We start from the raw sequence: 21,118 nt of genomic DNA, 5'->3' as shown, positions 1-21,118 counted from the left end.
CGTGCGATGACGCCGGGCCGGGCCGTGCAGCCGCACATGCGGCTCTCCGCCCGCTCCTGGCTCTGCACAGCGAGCGCGGCCACTCGCCAACGCTTCCCCTCCCTCCCAAGGGTGGCTCCTTGGTCTCCAAGGACTCTTTCCCCCAAAAATCGCCCATACGTTCAGGGTTTCGGACCCAAAACCATCACCACAGCTACCTGCAGCGGCTCATGAGGTCGAGTGCTTGAACCGGGCTCTGAGATGCGGAGGAATCCTCATCGGTTTCCTGCTGTAACTCCCATCCGATCGACCGCTGGAAAGGACGCGAGCTGCCTTCGTACGCTGCCGCAGCCGCGTCAGAAACGCTACCAGTAGCGGCGGGCGGCTAAAAAATTGCTCAGGCAAGTTGTTTCTTGCTTCTCCCATTTCAGAGAAGCCTTCTGGAGACACCGAAATGGCATCCACGAGATAGAACGGACGAGGGAATACGACAAAAGATTTTTTTCCATTTCGATTGCATTTTATTGAAAATGAGAACTATTGATTGCAAAACCCATTCCAGTCTGCTTAAGCAGCAGACCTCAATTCCATCACTCGGTTATCCGGGCAGCAAAGGACACGAATGTCGCGATTGCCGAAAACCGATACTTGGAGGCCGAGCACGGCCACGTCGCAGCGAGCTAGGGGAGCTCTCCTCTGCGAGCTCGGAGCCCGCACGTCATTTGCACGCGAAGAAGAATTTTTTGCGGAGAAAGTTGAAACAGCCCGGGATCTGCTTGTACCTCCCCTCCTTGGCGGAGACGGTGTTGGCCACCTGAGAACGGAAGGAGAGCGGTCGAGGCGCGGGACGCTTTCCCGACCCGCGCGTCGGGGCGCGACATCTCGCCAGAAGCGCGGCGATAAGGACGGGGAGCGGGACTGCGGGGCGGAAGAGCGGGCAGCCTCCTAACGCGAGATCTTTTGGCCAGCAAAAACAAAGGGGACTTGAGGGAACGCGACCTGGCGAGAACACCCGGCCATCCCAGCTGCCGCTGCCTCCGGCGGGCGCTTCTCCGCGTGAGCCACAACTCCCTCTTTCCCGTTGGCCCTTTACTTAAAAGCAAATTCCCTTTCCACCCATTTTCTGCCAGGCACGCCCGTCATTTCCCCAAGGTGCCTTTCCTGGCGCTGAATGCCAACCGACGGGGAGAGGGTCTCGCACTGCTCCCTTGAAATGAACAGCTGCCATGCTGCCGCACGCCAAAGCAGCACCGCGACATTGGGAAAGCGACAAAAAAACGAAAGTAGGTCCTCTCTCCCTAGTTGATGGGGCACACAAGGCACATGTTCCCGGCGCGTTGCACTCCTCGCTCACCGGGATGTGTGAATGCAAACTCCGGCATCATCCGCCCAAGGGCGAGACACTCCTTGAGACTCACCATGGTGTCACGGGAGCTCAGGAAGATGCAAAACCCAAAAAGAGAGCGCGCCCGTGGAGATCTCCAGGTGCCAGAGAGCCAGTGGCTCTTCCTGAAGAGTGTGATCCGCCCGGACACGCAGAGGCATGCTTCTGACGGTGCCCCGTGTCCCGGACTTTTGAGGGTGGGACAAGCCGGGCAATTTTTTAGCCATTTCCTTGGCAGAGATTAAAGCCTGTAGGTTCAGGATTACTTCTCACTAGAGAAACCTGGAGGTGATTTTTGGCAGAGGGAGGCCAGATGCTTACGTTGTAATTAGACCTCTCCACGGTACCTGCCATTAGCCTAGCCTTAAACTGAGCGCTCAATACGGTCATTCCTTTTTTAAATGTACGCCTCCACACCCCGACTGACTGCAGCTCTGACTATTTCCTTCATCACGACTACAAAAAGCAGGGAAAAAAAAAAGACATTTACCTGCAATAACAAGTTCAGCAGGTCTTCTGAACGGGCATATTGCTCCAGCACGCTGTCCAGCGTCTCCACGTACCACGAGCCCCTCGACGCCTCCCTCCAGGAGACAAAACCTTCAGAGAAAGAATGAGAACGTTACCGCTAAAGCCAGCCTTCTCATCTCACCAAGTTACTGCCGCTCCCTGGGTGCCATCTCCGGCGGAGCCAGTTGCCCCTAACCGCCCCTGCCTTTGGCCACGAAGCTCCCACTTTTTGGCTACTTCCCCTGTACCCAGGAAAGGATTTGCAGGGGCTACGTCACCTGGGAAAGTTGAGTAGGAGACCAAGATGTCGCTGGGTGTGGGCAAACTGGCTACAGCGTCCGGCTCATCCACGTTACCCACCGGAGCCCGGAAAGGAGTCGCGTCCGACTCTAAAGAACCTCCGGGAGCTTCGTCGCCAGGTGAATCACAATCCACTACGAAGCCTGGATCTCTTTGTTCTGCAAAAAGGGGCGAGACGATGATCCCTGAAATTCATCCTGCCCAAGCACTCAACAACCGTACATCCTCCGTGAAGAAAAGACGAAGGGATAAATAAATACATCAATAAATAAATAAAGGCCCTCCAACAAAACGAAGGGTTTTGGCTCTTCGGCTGTGCCCGCCGAGTCGGAGCCGTCGGGCGATTCACGCAAACGCCCTCGCCCCGCGCTTCCCTGCCCACCTCACGGCCCAAGGCCCGGAGCGCTGCCCGGCCGTGTGCTGCAATTACTCCCCTCCTTCCCGCGTCTCCCTCCAGAGCGGTCAAACCGTTGCAGCCCGGGGAAATCGGTACCGCCCTCCCACGAGAGGCTCGGGTCTGAGCCCTTAGACTCGACCCGTGCTAGCAGGAAGAATACGTGGCCGAGAGTAAGAAAAGACAGCCGGAGAAATGGGCAATGAGCAACAAAGGAACGAGAAGCCCGAGTCTAACCACATCGCTGAAGCCCGCTCATGCCCGACAGCCGATTCGCTTTGGGAGCTCAGACAAAGATTCACCTCCGCCACAGGCCTGGATGAAGAAAAGTTTGGGTTTTCCTCTCAAACTCGGACAATGGGACCCATTGAAGTAGTTCACAATCGTTTCTACTGGAATGGGTTTGCCATCCGTTCCGTAAATGCCTCCGGGAAACTGAATATGGCTCGTCTGCAAGAGGAAAATCCAGCAGCTAGTAACGCGGAAGGCGAGGCCCGTTCCGAGGGAGCCCATTTCCGACCGGGTGCTTTGCAGCCCAAAGCTACCAGAACAAATCTCGCTTCCTTGTGTTCGTGCAGATGCGCACGCTGCATCGGGGCGAAGGGATGCCCAGGAGCTATTCAAAACACGCTAAACCCCAGCAATCCAACTCCTCTTCTCATCCAAGGCCTATCCCGCCTCCTCCAGCGACAGGGTTCTTCATCCTCTGGGTCAACGCGCACGTACTAATATACACACCGTGTCCCTAACACTCGGTCCCCTCTCCTCATCCTTCGAGACCTCTGACTTGCGATAAATAGGCTTTACTACTAATGGCATCCGGGCTGAAGAAACAGGACGGACTACATAAGCACAGAATGAGGGTTAGCGCCGCCTCCCTCCGCTCTGCGCCCATCGTTCGGTTCTGAGTCATGCACCCCAACTTCCGAGACGCAGAACGCTCGTCCGCGGGCGACGCCGGATCAGACTACGCTGGAGAAGCTCCCGTTTCCTTTAACCCAGGTACAAGAGCATAACTCTTTGCAATGTCCTGCGATGGCCAAAGGGCCATGACAGGGAATGCGCCCCTTCCCCTGCAGGCGATCAGGCTAACGAGCAAAGGGAGAGGCGCGACAAACCCACCTGGCAGCCGTGGGAAAGGATCACCACGACGCAGCAGTCCAAGGCGCTGTGGTCCTGCTCTGCCAGCGTCTGCAGCTCTGAAATCATTTCCTATGTAGAAAACGTCACGGTCAGAGTTTTTCAAATCGTACCTCGGCCGCAGATGACTGCCAGGCCCTGCTCTTATTGGTCTACCACAGCCACGCTGCTCGGAAGGATCCAGTCAATCTCACCACCGCGGGATAACGCGCGCCCCACGTGCAGGCAGCGAAACGCTGTCGGTGGACAACACGTATTTCAGCGGTTCAGCCCTTATTTAACATCGGCTGCTTTAATTACAGACATTTCTCTTCTCGCCGCGTTCTTTACAACGTGGCGACGTAAACCGAAACGCGCTTCTGCGGGATTTATCTGCCAAAACACGCCGCTGCCGATAAGGGACCAGCGGGTGAACAGAGAACCTCGGCTTACTTTCGGCGGCCACTCCGGACGATCGAGCTCCCCCCCCGCCGCTTCGAGGTAACGGCCGAGGCCCAAACAGAGGGGCAAATCGCACCCCCAGCTGCACGCAACACAGAGGCTGTCAGAGCTGTCACAGACACACAGCCTCACCGATTTCCAAAACAAATCACGACCAGGAATCACAGTGCAGGCGGAAAAGTGAAAGCGTGCGAGCTCCTTTCTCCTTCTGCGATTGCAGCACGACAACAAAATAAGAGGACGTCAGCGGTTCATTATTTCACTGCGTGGCGCAGGCCGGGGCTTTTGGCGCGCTGCCGACATGGGGGTATGTCCCGTAACATGCTGCCGTCGCTGCCAGGGGCTCGCCTCTCGCGTTAGCTGGATGCGGCCGGCCTCACCTGAGCTTTGAGATCCTGCCGAGTCAGGACGTCGAAGCGCAAAGCCTTGAAGCGCTTCTCCAGCTTCTCGCAGTCCACGTTGGAGCCGACGCGAGTGGACAGATTCGAGGCTCTGCTGAAGTTGACGTTGTTGAGGATCAGGCAGCGTCCACACGGGTCCGCTTTCAGCTCGTAAACCTGGCAGGCACACGGCACAATTAACCACCCTCTTAATCAGAGCTCTTGCTGGCTAATCCAGCAGGACGCGATGCCGACGAGGAACGGGAGTCCTTAAAGTAGCTCGTTTGACAGCTTTCTCTTTTCTCCGGGCCCAGGGATGGAGAAGAGCGACTGTTCTCTGCGCGCATGTGCATCATTATCAGCAGCTGGGGAGCACAAAGCAACCTGCCAAATCGAGGACTGCCTTTGCGGAAAACCGTCCGCTTCTTTACCTGCAGCGTCTCCGACGGCAAGTTGAAGTTTCCAGGAGTTTTTCTAGGCATCGCCGCCAAACCTCACCACAAGAGCCCACGCAAGGAGCCGAGAGATAAATCTGGGAGATAAATCTCCCAGGAGCTCAGCTTGACCACCGATGACGGCACCGCAGGAATTTTAGGAGGGCTACCCAAATGCCTGCAGCAATACAGCTACAAGCCTGGCGCATACACGGCCAAACTGCTCCCTCTGCGCCAGATACCCGCAGGCCGTCAGGAGGCGACTCCAGACACGCACGCTGCCATATTCACAATGCTCGCTTCCCCGCGCGTCGCCCAAGCGTGCTGCACGTGTTCCTTGTTGTTTTCCTAGTTCCTGTTTCTCAACGCTACGATTACAAAGTCTAAAGGCCGCTGCGCAGGTAACACGTGAGTCAGCGCCTTAGGAAATTACCAGCTGCCTTACTGGAAACCGTTGAAGCACAACCTTTAGCTCTACGCTATGTTATTGGCGCGGCAGCCTCGGCAATCCAGAGGAGCTGGCTAAGGATCGACCTCCACTGAGCTCGTTGGCCCCGTCAGACCGGCGTCGGCCTCTGAGCGACCGCTCCAATAACAAGAAGCGACGCCGGGCTGTCCCAGGGCTATTTCCCGGTAGCCACCCACGAGCCTTTGCTTAACAGGGCACACGTTTGGCCCAACCAAATACTAACCAGATTGCGGTTCCTCTTGTCAACAGCCGAACCTGCAATGCACAACAGAGACAGGGTATTTAGCTCTCTGTGCCCCGCAACGAGACGTTATACCCATTCCTCTTCCTGGAATTAAAGTCGATCCTGCCCTGTCGCCCACGGCACATCGGCTACACGTACCGATTCCCTCTTCCCGCCCCGCCGCATGCCGCAAACAAGCATTTGGCACCCTGGCTCTCTGGAGCAGCCTGGGATGCAGCTTACCCCGGCCTGGCGCGGGAGGCGTTCGAGGTCTTTCGCTCTCAGCTGGGACCGGGATGGACAAACGTTCAGGGAAGTTCGCATCTGTAACGACACAGGACAGTCAGGTCTCACCTCTTCCCCTTTCTGATTTCACACCTCAGGTAATCGAGCCGGGGTCCCCAGAAGGACCTGCACCGACAGCCCCTGTCGCAGCCACCCTGCTGCGAGGCCGCGATACGATGTCGCGTCGCTTTTCACCTTTTTGGGGTTCAACAACCTAAAGTTTCTCCTCACGACCGCACGAGCTGGATCTGCCCACAGATTCAGTGGAGCGCAAGACAGCAAGGACAAAGGAAAATAATTTTTCCCCAAAGTACCACAGAGGCCACATGCAAAAATACAGAGAACAAAGCTCCTAACGCCACGGGCACGCAGCTGGAGCTTAAAAGCTTCCGCTGCCGGAAAGCACGACGTTCTCCCAATGGCTCTGCATAGTCGCCTCTCTCGATGAGCCATGCTGTTTGCCCAGAAAACAACCACACCCTGAATACTTACTTTTATTATGCTTTTCTCCACGTAACTCCAGCTCAACAGGCCTCAGGTCCACCAGCTGCGTCGGCGCCGGCAACCACTCGCACTCCTTGACCAGCATGTCCGCGAGGTCGCCTTGCCCGGTGTCCCGCAGGATCGAGAGGAATATAGGAAAAGCCTGTTTCCCTCGAGTCTCCAGGTCGATGAGCAGCTGCCGGGCTTGCTCTCCTCGGCTGCCGGCGCTCTGCAGAGGAGGAAAGCCCAGGACAACATGTCTTTGCTCCGAGCCAAGGTGTTCGGCCCAGCCAGCCCTTCCAACCAGCACCCAGAGAGGGGCAACGCGGGGATCTGCGTCGAGCACCTCTCCACGGGGCGAACAAGACCGAGACACAGCGGACGCAGTCACAGACACCCCCGGCAGCCACCCGAACGCCGGCCCAGACCCCACTCCAACCAGGACGCCCTGCCGCCTCTGCCGGGACAGGCGGCTGCAGCCCACCGTAGGGCTCGGAGGGAGGGGGAGCACCCCCAGCCCCTCCCCAGGGGACGAACAGGCATCCCCCAGCCTGTCACCAGCACGTGGGACGAGCTAAGACACCCCTGGGCCTGTCACCAGTAACAGAGAGGGGAAACGGCAGCCCCTTAAGCCTGGCACCGGCCTGGGATGGGGGCCCCAGGAGAAACTGGGGCAGGGGACAAGAAGGGACAAGGAGATGGGGGGATCTTACACCTCTTACACACAGGGCTGGAGGTGGGGAGGGGCAGGGGACACCCTCCAGGCCTGTCACCAAGAATGAGGGGACCCGGGGCCTTCCCTCGGGCCTGTCACAGGGCTGAGGGGACACAGGGGCCACCCCCCAGCCTGTCACCGGGGCTGAGGGGACACAGGGGTCATCCCCTGGGCCTGTCACAGGGCTGAGGGGACACAGTGGCCACCCCTGGACCCATCCCCAGGGCTGAGGGGGACAGAAGACCCTCCCTCGGGCAAGTCCCCAGGGCTGAGGGGACAGGGGGGACACCCCCGTGCACATCCCCAGGGCTGAGGGGACACCAGGACCATCCCATGCCCTGTCACCGGGGCCCTCCCTCGGGCATGTCCCCAGAGCTAAGGGGACATGGGGGACACCCCCGGGGCTGCTCCCAGGCCTGAGGGAACATGGGGGCCACCCCCTGGCCCATCCCCGGGGCTGAGGGGGACAGAAGACCCTCCCTTGGGCACATTCCTGGGGCTGAGGGGACACTGGGGCCATCCTCTGCCCTGTCCCCGGGGCTGAGAGGACACAGGGGACACACCTGGGCGCATCCTCGGGACTAAGGGGACAGGGGACCCTCCCTCGGCCCCCTCCCCGGGGCTGAGGGGGACAGAAGACCCTCCCGTGGCCCATCCCCGGGGCTGAGGGGGCCACGGGGGCCACCCCCTGCCCTGTCCCCGGGGCTGAGGGGACACGGGGCCCTCCTTTGGGCACGCCCCCAGGCCTGAGGGGACACAGGGGCCACCCCCAGGCCTATCCCCCGGGGCTGAGGGGACACGGGGGCCACCCCTTACTCTGTCCCCGGGGCTGAGAGGACACGGGGCCCTCCTTTGGGCACGTCCCCAGGCCTGAGGGGACACAGAAGACCCTCCCGTGGCCCCTCCCCGGGGCTGAGGGGACACGGGGCCCTCCTTTGAGCACACGCCCAGGGCTGAGGGGACACGGGGGCCACCCCCTGGCCCGTCCCCGGGGCTGAGGGGACACGGGGGCCACCCCTTACTCTGTCCCCGGGGCTGAGGGGACACGGGGGCCACCCCCGGACCCATCCCCGGGGCTGAGGGGACACGGGGGCCACCCCTGGGCCCATCCCCGGGGCTGAGGGGACACAGAGCCCTCCCTCGGGCTCCTCCCCAAGCCTGAGGGGCCACGGGGGCCACCCCTTACTCTGTCCCCGGGGCTGAGGGGACACGGGGGCCACCCCCGGACCCATCCCCGGGGCTGAGGGGACACGGGGGCCACCCTTTACTCTGTCCCGGGGCTGAGGGGACACGGGGGCCACCCCTGGGCCCATCCCCGGGGCTGAGGGGACACAGAGCCCTCCCTCGGGCTCCTCCCCAAGCCTGAGGGGCCACGGGGGCCACCCCTTACTCTGTCCCCGGGGCTGAGGGGACACGGGGGCCACCCCCGGACCCATCCCCGGGGCTGAGGGGACACGGGGGCCACCCTTTACTCTGTCCCGGGGCTGAGGGGACACGGGGGCCACCCCTGGGCCCATCCCCGGGGCTGAGGGGACACAGAGCCCTCCCTCGGGCTCCTCCCCAAGCCTGAGGGGCCAAGGGGGCCACCCCTTACTCTGTCCCCGGGGCTGAGGGGACACGGGGCCCCCCTTTGGGCACGCCCCAGGCCCGAGGGGACACAGAAGACCCTCCCGTGGCCCCTCCCCGGGGCCGAGGGCACGCAGAAGACCCTCCCCCGGGGCCCGCCCCACCTGCAGCTCCTCCAGCATGGGCCGGCTGAAGAGGCCGCGCTCCTCCAGCGGCTCCCAGAGCGGCGCCACCCGCAGCGCCGCCACCAGCCGCGCCCGCCCGCGCCGCAGGGCCCGGCGCTGCGCCTCCTCCATGGCGCCCGCCCCGCCGGCCGGAAGCGGCGCCGTCTCCATGGAGACGGCGCCGCTTCCGGCCGGCGGGGCGGGCGCGCCGGAAGCGGCGGCGCAGGGTGGCTGAGGGCGGCCCGGCCGCGGCCCTCGCCGCTCCCCGCAGCGCCGAGCCCCGTCCCCCGCAGCCATGGAGCTGGGGCGGGCGGGCCTGGCCTGCGCCGCCGCCCTGCTGCTGCTGGCCGCCCTGGGAGCGCAGGCCGCGGCGGGGGATTTCGACCCGTACCGCGTCCTGGGGGTCGGCCGGAGCTCCAGCCAGGCCGACATCAAGAAGGCCTACAAGCGGCTCGCCCGGGAATGGTACGTGCCCGCCCTCCGCTCCCCCGGGCTCTGATCCCCGCCCCCCAGCACCGGGGCGGGACGGACAGACGGACGCGCAGACACACGGCGTCGTTTCGCGTCCCCTCGGTTGACAGAGCTAGGCCGCTGCGCTTGGAGGAGCGGGCAGGGCTGCTGCGAGGGGCCATTGGCCCCCTCACCCCGCTGTCCGCGCCAGCCGAGGCCCGGAGAGGAACGCGGGTCTTCCTCGCAGGCCAAGAGTCATCCTAAAACCAAGCCGACACCGTCACGCTAGCACTCCCTGCCATAAAACCCTCCCAGATCCTGGCTACAGCGGGGAGAAAAGTTCTCCCCGAGTCAACTGGGAACCTTTAATATGCCAGCACCTGGCTCTCAGGTCGATACGTCGATGCCCGAGGGCGACTCGACCCCCGTGCCGCAGGGAGACGCGTTGGATCCACAGCGGTGCGCGCCAAGGAGCGGGCTCGAGGCCTTGCCTCGGGAAATAGCCTCACCCGGAGCTTTTAGAGCCCGCATACTTTTGCCCGAGACATCCCCGAGGGCTGCGACGGGAGGTATTTTGCAGGAGGAGCGCGGTAGGTATGTAGGGCAGCAGCTGAGGGACGCGTCGCTGTAGTGGGTAGGAAAGGTACACGCTCCCTCGGTCTGGGCTCAGGCTGTCGGCGATGGATCGGCCGGAGGGATGGGTCTGCGGGCACCCGCCACACACCCCGGTGCTGCGTTTTGGGACGGGGTTTGGGTAGGGAGAGCACATGCCAGGTGTAAAATCTGATCTTGGCCTCAGGGGATGCTGCCGCACACCCTAACCGCATCCTGCTCTCCTCCGAACGGAGGCCGACGGCTGGCTCCCTGTGCCCCCCCGGCGAACCGCTGACCCCCTTTCTCCTCCGGTTCCGCCTTGTAGGCACCCTGACAAAAACAAGGACCCGGGAGCAGAAGACAAATTCATCCAGATTAGCAAGGCCTACGAGGTAACGCGCTCTTCTCGCTAAACTCCTGCTGTCATTAGAAGTTAAGTGGCCTTACTTGTCTGTACGTGGCTTTGTGCTTTTTCTGCGCACGCCTGCACAGGAAAGGTGCTCGACCCTGTGGAGGCGGACGCTGCCGACGAGAACGGTTTCCTCCACCGCGGGCCTGCCCCGTTCTGGCTAAAAACCCTCAAATGAGGGAGAAGCGGGTATTTGCCGAGCCCCGTGCAGCTGGCCGGCTGGCTCGTCCGTGTCGCACGTGCATATAAGTATTTTGGGGGTGATGTAAGCAATGGTAATCACTGACAGCGCTTGAGTCGCTTCAAATTATTCTTTGCATAAGTAGTATTTGCACGCCGCTCGGGCGCGGCTCTCGAAGGCGGCTGCCCCGCTCTGCGGTGGCTGACCCGATGCTTCCGTGGCAAGCGAGCCGAGCCCACAGAAATAAAGCCAATCCTCATCTCCCAGCCGAAAAACTCAGTTTCTCTCCGCTTCGTAAAACTTACGGTGCTTTCCGATGCGCCGAGAGAAACCCTTGGCGTTCAAGCAGATGCCGGCAAAAGCCGCGCTGTGCTGAGGGTGACGTTTGGGCTCGGGGAGCAAATCGGCAGCAGAAATGGGTACAGCAGTCTGGATTTACAGGCTCCTTTTCTTTGGGCTTTGGGGTTTTTTTACCCTTATTTACCACGGCGAGCCTGGAGGCAATGCGAGTGCTCCCTTTTCCGGAATACTTATCCCTGCGCCGCGCAGCAAAGACTGCGCGTTCCCTTGTAGCCCGTCCTTAGGCAGCTGCAGTTGTTTACTAAGGGGTTATTGTCAGGGCAGTTCCCCATCATGGTTTCAGGTGACCGTTCTTCTATCCTCTGCTTCCCAGATTCTCTCCAATGAGGAAAAGAGGGCACACTTTGATCGCTACGGAGATGCCGGGGAAAGCCAGGGCTACTCTCAGCACCAGCATCGCCAGTTCCACCACTTCCACGAAGGCTTCTATTTTGACGAGTCCTTCTTCCATTTCCCCTTTAATTCCGAGAGGCGCGACACCTCCGACGAGAAGTATTTGCTCCATTTTTCCCATTATATCAACGAAATCGTGCCGGACAGTTTCAAGAAACCTTACCTCATTAAAATAACCTCAGACTGGTGTTTCAGCTGCATCCACATCGAGCCCGTGTGGAAGGAAGTCGCTCAGGAATTGGAGGCGCTGGGTAAGGATGAAGCCACTTAGGCCAGGCACGCGTCCCTCGCCCCGTGAGGCCGCGGCAATTGCCTTCGGCTTCCGAGGACTGAGTTTAACCTGTAGATTTCCTCGGGGGATTTATCCTAGTGCTTTCCCGAGCATTACTAACATCCTAATCGGTGAGGCTACATGTTGTTAGAAACGGGAAAAAACTAGTCCCATAGCTCACAAGGGCAAGATGCCTTTTCTCCTGACCGTACGGCCGGTGGCTTAGTCCAGTACCGGTGCTAATAAACGACGGCGTGGCCGAGGGCCAATTGCACTGCCACGGGTTCAGGCCACCGGCCTAAGTGCCGTGTCGCTCTTCGTCCTGCACTCGGATGGCTCAGGTAAGCAAACATCCCTGCGCAAACATCAGCCCCTCGACTTTAGGGCCACTACCGTACAGCGAAGTTTTGAGACTTACTGACCACATTTGGATGCCAAGGAGGTATTTTGTACTCGCCCCGCCAGCCCCGGCTTCCTTGTTTTCCCTGCAGATATTTTCCCTGCACGTGCTTCTGGAAAAACACACACTCGACAGACAGCAGGAGACAAAGGCAGGGCGGTTCCCACTTACTAAGATTTTTCTCCTTGAGGTTTTCATGTAGCATGTGAAATACCAGCAGGCAGAACAAGAGAGGACAAAGTGTTCTCTCTCTCTCTCTCTCTCTCCCCCCCCACCCCTAGAAAAATCTGTGAGTTTTAAATACAGTTTTCCAGGGATTGGGAAAGGAGGAAAGTACAGAGTTAGTCATGCAATAATCCCTCCTAACTCCTGAGCAGGATGCCAGGCCAGGGCACAGGATTTCAACCTCAATTTTTTACTGTGCATTTTGGGTCATCGATGATCTTTCACGTGAACCCGCTCTCCTTTTTCAGGAGTGGGAATCGGAGTTGTCCACGCCGGGTACGAAAGGCGCCTCGCCCATCACCTAGGTGCGCACAGCACACCGTCCCTACTAGGGCTCATTAACGGGAAAATAACCTTCTTCCACAACGCTGTCGTTCGAGAAAACCTGCGGCAATTCGTGGAGAACCTTCTGCCGGGGAATCTCGTGGAAAAGGTACGCTCTAGTGAGAGTGTCACGCACCGCTTCTCACAATCTGTCTGGATATTCATCTCCTTAGCTGTTTCGGTGGCTAATCTGTTTAATTCAGTCCCCGAGCTAATCTGCGTCACGAGCGCGAGAGGATCCGACCGAGGCTGGTGAAGCGAGGCGGGTTGAGAGCTGTCGTTACAGCTACAAACCCGGGAGCTGTCAGAAGCGATCGCGCAACGCAGCTGCTCCGTAACGCTTCTCCCGGCAAATGGGCTGACCCCGCTACAATGCGGTTACACCGGCAACTTTGCGTGCCCGCTGCTCCCCCAGTTGTAAATTCCCCATGGCTGCCAGAGCTGCACGAAAGCCACCCCTAGGCTAGGAATCTGCAATCGTGCCCTGCCTGCCTGCTGGATGTCATTTCCCTTCTCCTTTCTTGGGGTTTCATCCAGCAAATTAAGGACCACTCCCTAACTTGTAGGCATTGTCTGCTAAAACTCACCCACACACAGACCCATCGTTTCTCTCGTCCAGTTTTGATTCGGACCTTTGAAACTGGAGCCGGCAGCACGAACCCTGTCAAAGTTATAGGTAAAACCTCCTACTAGATAAAAAAATTCCTGCATTTTGGCCCTGCTCGGTTATTTTTGGCAGCGTCCTCAAGCACCCACCTCCCCCGTCGGCGCGACGTGGCCCGGTCAGCCCCCACGGCGCTCTTCCCGTCCCGGAGCCTTGCTCACCTCACCTCGTTTTCCCTCGGGGTCTTCGGCGAGGGTCACCCTTCCCAATGGCCTCTTGACCCGCTGGGCGTTGGAGTTCACACCCCAAAAGTGGGGTCCGCTGTCCCTTTCCGCAGCTACAGCAGCCGTTTCGCCTCCCACAGCCAGGCATTCTGCAAAACCAGAGCTAGCAGGCAGCTCTCCTCCACCTGCGGGCCCCTCAACGAGCTGTGATCCCCCCCTTTTATCTCCTTCCTCTAGGTCAAAGAGGTACTGCTGCTGAAATGGAGTGGGTTTGATGGAGCTCACAGGTGCCCATTAACCCCTGGCTTCCCACTAGATATAAAGCATAGGACCCCAATGAACAGTTGTGAGACCGAAAGGGGCACCAGCGTCGACTGGGAACAGCATCGACAGAGGATGCGATAACTAAGAGGGCGGGTGGGGGTCGAGACGGATGGTTCAGAGTTATTTCCTCCATCAAAAAAGCACAGATCAGGCACACCTGTTGGAAAGACAAACCCACGGTCCGCTTTCTGTAACACCCGAGCAGCTTTTCCTGACTCGGTTCTCATGCGGACACCCGATCGTCCAGCGTTGCGTGTGTCTAACGGCTCCGAGGTTAAACTAACATGCTGATCCTATTTAAAGATTACAGATAAAAACTACATCCGCTTTCTCTCCAACTGGAAGAAAGAAAACAAGCCCCACGTCCTTCTATTTGATCATATGCCAGCAGTGCCGTTATTATACAAGGTAATAGGATTTCTGTCGCTGCGTTGTTGACTCACTAATAAATCCAGCTGTTGCAAAAGAAAAGGCGGTATTGCTGCGAGCAGAGGTGGGTCGGCACCTCTAAATGCTATTCTAAGAGAACAGGTTGATTTGCGTCAGTTGAAAAGGGCACGGCCAGGTGACCGACTTCATCGGCAGGTTGTCTCCCTGTCCTGCCACGGCAGTACCCTTAGCGAATGCGAAGGTGCTGGGCGGGTTTTGGATGTAGCGGCAATGGAGGCGCGCACTCGCCTTTATTGGTAACGAGAGAATTTTGCAGCACGTCTAATTTGGGTTACCAGAAAGCCCCTTTCCTAAGAAACCCCCGCTACCCCACAAAATGTCAGGTGGTAAAATAAAGCTGTGGATCCATCGAGGCTCCCTGTACGATGAGTAAGAGAACGCAAACTGCGGTTCGGCACGGGGAGGAAGGGCTTTTACCTCTTGCGGCGCACGCCCAATGACATTTAAATGGCGGGAGGTGTTCTCGAAGCAAGGTCACTGCAGGCACTCAGGGGAGAAAATGTTGTTTGCTCTCTAATGTAAACACGCGCCGGTGCTTTCTTCCCCTCCAGCTGACTGCCTTTGCATACCGAGATTACTTGTCCTTCGGCTACGTGTACGTCGGACTCCGAGGCGCTGAAGAGCTGTCCAGTCAGTACAACATCAACATCTACACTCCCACCATGATGATCTTCAAGGAGCACATCGACAGGCCCGCTGACGTTGTGCAGGTATCGCTCAGAGCCCTCTCTGACAGCTTACGTGAAACGGACACTGAGGTTTTCTGACCGAGCTTGCGATGAGAGGTTGGTCGGTGGCGCGTTTCAGAGTAGAGAGCGTTTGTTCTCAGCAGAAACTCGGGCTTCAGCAGAGAGCGACCATTAGGAGGGAGGAAGCTCGGTAGGCTTCAACAACGGCGTCTGACCTTTCGAGGAGGGGGGCTGCAGGTAGCTTCTCGGTCTCGGGGCCTCAAAATGTCTCGGGTGATTTCAGCAAGGACCATGATGGCCAGCAGCCTTCCCTGGGCTTCAGACAACGACGTCGCAACAGTTTTTCCTCTCCTCATCCTGCTCAGTTCTGACCTCCGCTTTCTTTGTCCTCACCAGGCACGAGAGATGAAGAAGCAGCTCATTGACGACTTCCTTTCCCAGAATAAGTTCCTCATGGTGGCCAGACTCACCAGCCAGAGGCTGTTCCAGGAGCTGTGTCCCGTGAAGAAGTCTCACCGTCAGCGAAAGTAAGACTCCGCAGGCAACGTGCCCCCCTGTTTTGCTCCCCAAGGCTCTGGGGCAGCTCCTAAAGTCACCTGGTGTTTGATTCTGAGGGTGAAGGGAAACGAGTGCTTTGGGTCACGCTGGGTATCCGCGCTGTCCGATAGGTTTCTGGCTCTTCAGGATCCTTCTGGCTAGCGGAAAGGGGGTGGTCGTTTCCTCTCGCCTCCAGAATGGCTCTTAATCCTCCGTCTCATTGTGTTGCCTAGGCACTGTGTGGTCTTACTTACCGGAGAAGGCGATAACTTTGCCGAAGCTTATGAGGCATTTTTGACTTTTGCCGTGGCCAACACAAAAGACACGCTGAAGTTTGTGCACATCTATAACGACCGGCAGCCGGAATTTGCGGACGCCTTGCTGATGGATGAGGAGAAGTATCGGGGAAAATCAGCTGTGAGGGTTTCCTTTTTTTGTTTTTTCTTTACCCCTTCTTCTTTTCATCTGTCATTCTAATGCACGTCACTTTACGTAGGATGCTATACCCTGATCTGCCACCTAATGCTGGGCAGTGATTTGAAGCATAACGTCTGTCTAGGAGAAAGGACCTTCCCCTCTGACATTTGCGATGTTATTGGCTCGTCCAGGTGGTCATTTTGGAGAGACGCAATAACGCGGGGAAGATCGGCTATAGAACCCTGGAGGAGGTCTGGCAAGGCAGCAAAGAGGACAACTTCATCCTCCTGGATCTCCTGGAGCAGCTGAGGACAGACCCCGGCCTTCTCTCTTCAGAGACTGTCCTGGCAGACTTGAACGACGAACTCGCTCCCGTAAGCACACGGCCTTTCTGGCTGCCTAACAACCGTGTTCCCTTTTTGGACAGTCCCGTTGCGGTCATTCACGGGCATTAGTTGTATTTCCAAATACCAAGGCAAGGCTCTAAAAGTTTTTCTCGCTCATGGAAGGAAGCTCGTGGCGTGCTCCAAAGCTGATTCGGCCCAGGGTTCTCTGTTCAAGGGCTGGGAGCCCTGTCAGGGTCCCAGATAGCGGGTTTGTCATTTGCTTTTTTCTATTTTTTTTTTTTTCTTTTTAAACAGATGTTCCTGATCCGATGGCTCTACTCCATGCTGGACTATATCTCGGACTGCTGGGACAGCTTGTTTCATAGTAACTGGTACGGATTGGGTGTTAATGAGGCTCGATCGGGAGCAGGATGGCCATTACCTTGTTCAGATGCATAGTAGAACCAGGTTCTTATTGACAGGAATTGAGAACGTATCAAAACACGTAGGTGCCTGTATTTTCTGGAGATTTAGGTGAGGAGCGCTGACGCCACAGCAACGTTAGCTTCTGCCTCTGGTACCGGGTACTTCGGCCTTCAGGCTGAGCGGGGACGTTACGCTCCTGAAAACACGCATCCCGTTGTTTCTCACCACTTCCCCATCACCTTATTTTAAAACGGATCCATTTTTGTTCTCCTCCTTTTGGGTGGGAGCAGGACAGTGCTCAAAATCTCAATCACTTGGGAAACGAGCCGAGTTTCTGGGGAAAACTGCACGGTCTTACTTGGGGTAGAGAGGAACCGAAATTCGAGCAGAAACCGACGACTCACAGACCTGATTGCTGTTTGCAAATCTTCCCCTCAGGCGAGAAATGATGCCGCTGCTGTCCCTGCTCTTCTCTGCGCTCTTCATTCTCTTTGGCACCGTTATTGTTCAGGCTTTCAGGTGAGTGCATGCCAAAATGTCCTAGGGGATCTAACGAGCCAGCCAATGGCACCTCGATCCAATCTGGTGCCTTAAAAACACACACACACAAAAAATAATCTTCCTTTGCAGCGATTCGAGCGATACAAGGGACTCTCCTCCCTCTGAGAAAGAAGAAACCGCCGCAAAGACCGGGAAGAACGATGCGAGCTTCAGCAAAGAGAGTAACAGGTTCCCTCTCTAATTTCTCCAGAAATGTTTCCTGCCGAAGCGTCGCACAGGGAGCGTTACGCAGAGCACGTTAGGTGGACGGCAGGGACGTGCCAGAGTCGCGCGGGCACGGCGCGGTCGTTGCGCGGGGTGGCGCGGGCACGGCGAGGCGAGCAGGGGCGGTGGTTAGCCAGGATGCGGGCCAGCAAAGACAGGGGCACGCAAACTTAATTATTAAGCGATTCCCAGCGAGTTCTGCGCAGACGACATCCTTGGGGGAAAGGTAAAGGTCTGACTTGTTGAGACAGATCCAAATCTGGCCGCTGCACCGATTAAACTGACTTTAGCTACAGGGTGCAGTGTAAGGAGGCAGGGAACGAGTTCACGGTTTCTCCGCCCTTGGTCACTCCCAGTCCCTCATTCCCCTTTCACCCGGCCACCGTTTTGTTGCGGCAGGATTCCCAAGAAGGGCTTCGTCGAGGTGACCGAGCTAACGGACATCAACTACAACAGCAACTTGGTACGCCTGAGGCCGGGTCACATGAACGTGGTCTTGATCCTGTCCAACTCGACCAAGACCGTCCTCCTCCAGAAGTTTGCCCTGGAAGTCTACACGTTCACAGGGTAGGCCGGGGCTCTCTCCCGGGTTTCTCTTACTGCGTTAACAACTCGCGTAACGCCGCTCTGATGACAACTCAGGAGCGGCGTCGGCTCGACTGCCAGGAGCGAATGCTTCCAGCGAGCAAAGCGGCCTCTGCGCTCAATAGCAGCGACGAGCCACCGAAAACCGAGCGGCCTTTCCCGGCCGTACTTGGTGAAGGCGGCCGGGCAGGTCTGGCGCTGCCACTGCTTTGGCTGTACCCGCGTTTCAACAAACGGAGAGTGCGACAGCGCTGCGCGCTAGGAAATGGTCGCCTGCGCTGAACTGGGTTAAAAAAGGAGCTGCGGTGACACAGCTCTGCGCCCGCCCTCGTTTACAAACGCTGACCTGTCCGGTAGGAATCCGGCCTGACTCGAGAGACGTGCTAATCCTGCTTCTCCTCTGCTCTTCCCCCAGGAGCAGCTCTCTTCATTTCTCCTTCCTCAGCCTGGACAAGCACCGAGAATGGCTGGAGTACCTGTTAGAGTTCGCGCAGGATGCGGCCCCCATCCCGAACCAGTACGACAAGCATTTCCTCGAGCGCGACTACACAGGCTACGTCCTGGCTCTGAACGGCCACAAGAAATACTTCTGCCTCTTTAAGCCTCACAGATCGGGGGACGAGGGGGGAACCCTGGGATCGTGCGAGGATTACGATTCCTCGCTACACGCGGAAGCCAAAGGGAAATCCTCCTGCAGCCCAGGATCTAGGTCCATTAAAAACAAATTGCACAAATTGTCCTTTTGGATGGAACGCCTTCTAGAGGGCTCCTTACAGAGGTTCTATATCCCCTCGTGGCCCGCGCTAGACTGAGGGGTTTTAAAGAGATTCTAACGGACAAACTTTTTATGAAGATGACAAGGGACAGCTCTTTCCAGAATACACAAACAAGCGTGACGAACGGACCTTAGGTTTTAGATGAACTCTCCTAGGGCCGGCGACTAGAAAATACCTCCCCATGTCCAGAGCCCGAGAGCGCAGCCAAGCGCGCCGAAATTCCCTCCGCCGACTCCTTCGTGCGTTCGGAGGCCACGCTGCCGAAGAGCCGAGAAGTCCGTTCTTCCCTTCTTGTCCTGCCGCATCCGCTTCCCAAGTCGCCCGCCCCGTTCCATCTCTCATTTTACCTCGGTCGAAGAAAAAAAAAAAAAAAAAAAAATCCCATGACTTCTCTGCCGCGGCGACTCGGTCCAGACCGAACGCGGCCGGCGACGTGGTCGGGTCGTGGTTCTCTCTCCCCTTCCCCGTGTGCTTAGCCCGTGGTGCATGGTGTAACACTGGCGAGACCCTGCAGACCCGCCCGGGCCCTGCCCCTCCTCCCACCAGGCGGTCGTACTTAGCGCCTTTCCCCGTGGTAAGTGATCTAGAGTACGGTCGGGAGCATCTCCCTCGTAGCAAACCCGTAGCTGGGACTCGCCCGTGGTGCAGGCTAGTAGGCGATCTGCATGTTCCCGGCTCCTCATGTCGTAGTTCCACGTGCAGCTTCACCGGCTAAACCGTAACCGGGGAGGGAGGGGGTTTTGCACGGCTGTAAACACCATAAAGGTGTTGAGCCATTTAAATGTCACATTGATTTTTTTTTCCCCGAGGCCTTTCTGCTTCTGTCGATTTTAGACGATGTATCCTAGAGCCATAACTTTAACCGTGTCCTCAGATTGTAGGCGTGAGCTGCTATGAGCCAGTAGATGTGTAAAAGAAACTCTACCTAGCTGCTAGGGAGTCGGTGCGGGCTCCTTTCAAACACCCTCACATCTGTAGTACAAGCCAACCTTTCTTTCTAGCAAGGAACCTAATTCTTCAATGATTGTATTCTTGAAACGTTGCCCCAGAAGTGCTGTATCTTCAGACCGCCGCTTACGTGTGAAACTCCTTTTGGTTTAGGTGTGGGTTTAAGATGCTCGGTTTCAGCCTCTCGCCCGTTTCCTTCTTGCCGCAAACCTTTGTTTCTCAACACGCAGGCTGCTGCCTTGGTTGTTTTTTTCGTTTGTTCGCATTGGGGTTTTGTTTTTTTTTTTTTGGTCTTTTTGAACTCGTAGGTCCGTGTGAAGCTAGAGCAGTTGTAAAGCGCAGGGTTTGGTTTATTGCTTTGCTCTAGCAGCGCTCCAGCAGCCGCTTCCAACACCGCGGCAGGGAACGGGTGGCCTTCGTAAGGCGGAGGGAAGGCGAGCGGCAGGCTCCCGGCCGCCTTCCGCTCCTCAAGCGATAAAGTGAAGCAGCGGCGTTTCTCTTTGCGGCCGGGACCCAAATCCTGCGGGGCTCATGCTTCCTTCTCGCTGCGCCGGGGCAGACTCCGTCGCCTGGGCTGGGGCTCGCTGCGCCTGCTCTGCGCGGCACCGAGTCAGCCTTGGGCTACGGCACTGCCAAAGCACGGGGGGCTGAGCGGGGCGGCCGTTGCCATAGGGCTCCGAACCTGTCGGTAGAGCGCTTGGATGAGCTCATGCCGTTAATTAAAAGCTCACTTGGGCCCTTGCCGCCTTAGTTACCATCTTAGCGGAGCAGCCGGTTAGTAGGAATAACTATGCCAATCTCCGAGCTATCTGCCGTACGAAATCCGGGAATGCTCAAGTCATTTTACTGCCTACACGAACTAGTTGCTCCCAACCCCTCGGCTTGCTGCATTCCTCCCCGCCCTGGGAGCAGATCGGCGTGCTTCGACCGCCGCAGGTATCTCCAACGCCGTGTATCACGTACTTCCAAATAAAGGCTGCGATGCTACCAACTGACCCTACGTGAGGTTACTTAATTTTAGCTCAGCGGAGCCTGAGCTCGTGCTGCTGCATGGATGAGGCACCAGAGTAGAGGGAATGCAGGAAGGCAAGGGCTTCTCCCTGCCAGAGAGCTCTGAGGCGCACACGTACCGCTGAAATAGAGCGGGAGCGAAACGTTGGCCTGATGCCGCTAGACTTCATTTTCATTTGGCCGGAGCAATCGCCGGAGCTCGTGTTTTTCCCGCAGCTTGCCAGGCAGGACGTGGCTAGAATAAGGTCGTAGCCCAGCAGAAGGCTCCACATACCTTCTTAAAAGTTTGCAAAAGCAGAAAAGAATACTGTCTGGGTCTCTGCTGGCTCTTCAACTGGTCAGAAACCAGGAGAAAACCCTTGACACATTAAAAAAAAAAAAAAAGTGCCTAGTTGTGCTACAGCAGGGGAATTCAGCCCTGCCCCAAGTTAAGAAGGCCTTACGGCCTTCAAAGTGCAGCTCGTGTGCCGCACGCCCGCTGGAATCCTGGTTTTAATTGTCTGTTTAGCACAGGTAGCCTCTCCTTTTAGATGGAGCTGTGTCTAAGGAGTGCTTGCAGCGG

General features: G+C 57.8%; 2 protein-coding genes across 3 annotated transcripts; one reads left to right on the top strand and one right to left on the bottom strand.

Annotated features, from left to right (window-relative positions):
• Positions 1 to 539: 539 nt before the first annotated feature.
• On the bottom strand, positions 540 to 8,999 carry CASP9 (caspase 9). Its single transcript, XM_075721567.1, has 10 exons — positions 8,868 to 8,999; positions 6,432 to 6,651; positions 5,898 to 5,978; positions 5,655 to 5,686; positions 4,529 to 4,705; positions 3,690 to 3,779; positions 2,870 to 3,017; positions 2,152 to 2,331; positions 1,854 to 1,963; positions 540 to 793 (listed from the first exon to the last, which is right to left on the bottom strand). Exons 1-10 carry the CDS (start codon positions 8,997 to 8,999, stop codon positions 698 to 700), a joined length of 1,266 nt encoding a protein of 421 aa, XP_075577682.1. The 3' UTR covers positions 540 to 697.
• Positions 9,000 to 9,162: 163 nt separating this feature from the next.
• On the top strand, positions 9,163 to 18,961 carry DNAJC16 (DnaJ heat shock protein family (Hsp40) member C16). Of its 2 annotated transcripts, XM_075721529.1 has the most exons (14): positions 9,163 to 9,332; positions 10,237 to 10,303; positions 11,175 to 11,505; positions 12,399 to 12,583; positions 13,930 to 14,034; positions 14,628 to 14,786; positions 15,162 to 15,292; positions 15,536 to 15,719; positions 15,911 to 16,093; positions 16,361 to 16,437; positions 16,910 to 16,990; positions 17,102 to 17,200; positions 17,636 to 17,803; positions 18,237 to 18,961. In XM_075721529.1, the coding sequence occupies exons 1-14, from the start codon at positions 9,163 to 9,165 to the stop codon at positions 18,631 to 18,633; spliced, it is 2,337 nt and encodes a 778-aa protein (XP_075577644.1). In that variant the 3' UTR covers positions 18,634 to 18,961. The 2 variants fall into 2 exon arrangements, with proteins under 2 accessions (XP_075577644.1, XP_075577645.1); XM_075721530.1 differs by lacking the exons at positions 9,163 to 9,332; positions 10,237 to 10,303 and adding an exon at positions 9,887 to 9,907.
• Positions 18,962 to 21,118: the final 2,157 nt, after the last annotated feature.

Source organism: Pelecanus crispus, chromosome 15 (assembly GCF_030463565.1).
Source record: "Pelecanus crispus isolate bPelCri1 chromosome 15, bPelCri1.pri, whole genome shotgun sequence".
NCBI lineage: Eukaryota > Metazoa > Chordata > Aves > Pelecaniformes > Pelecanidae > Pelecanus > Pelecanus crispus.
The sequence above is the reverse complement of the archived record's forward strand: the minus strand, read 5'-3'. Positions and strand labels throughout refer to the sequence as shown.

Coding starts and splice junctions, on each gene's coding strand:
- CASP9 (XM_075721567.1), bottom strand. CDS start 8,999: ATGGAGGAGGCGCAGCGCCGGGCCCTGCGGCGCGGGCGGGCGCGGCTG. Junction 3,780..4,528: donor GGCAGGATCTCAAAGCTCAG/GTGAGGCCGGCC, acceptor TTTTCTACATAG/GAAATGATTTCAGAGCTGCA. Junction 3,018..3,689: donor TCCTTTCCCACGGCTGCCAG/GTGGGTTTGTCG, acceptor TTCCTCTTGCAG/ACGAGCCATATTCAGTTTCC.
- DNAJC16 (XM_075721529.1), top strand. CDS start 9,163: ATGGAGCTGGGGCGGGCGGGCCTGGCCTGCGCCGCCGCCCTGCTGCTG. Junction 10,304..11,174: donor AGATTAGCAAGGCCTACGAG/GTAACGCGCTCT, acceptor TCTGCTTCCCAG/ATTCTCTCCAATGAGGAAAA. Junction 14,035..14,627: donor CAGTGCCGTTATTATACAAG/GTAATAGGATTT, acceptor CTTCCCCTCCAG/CTGACTGCCTTTGCATACCG.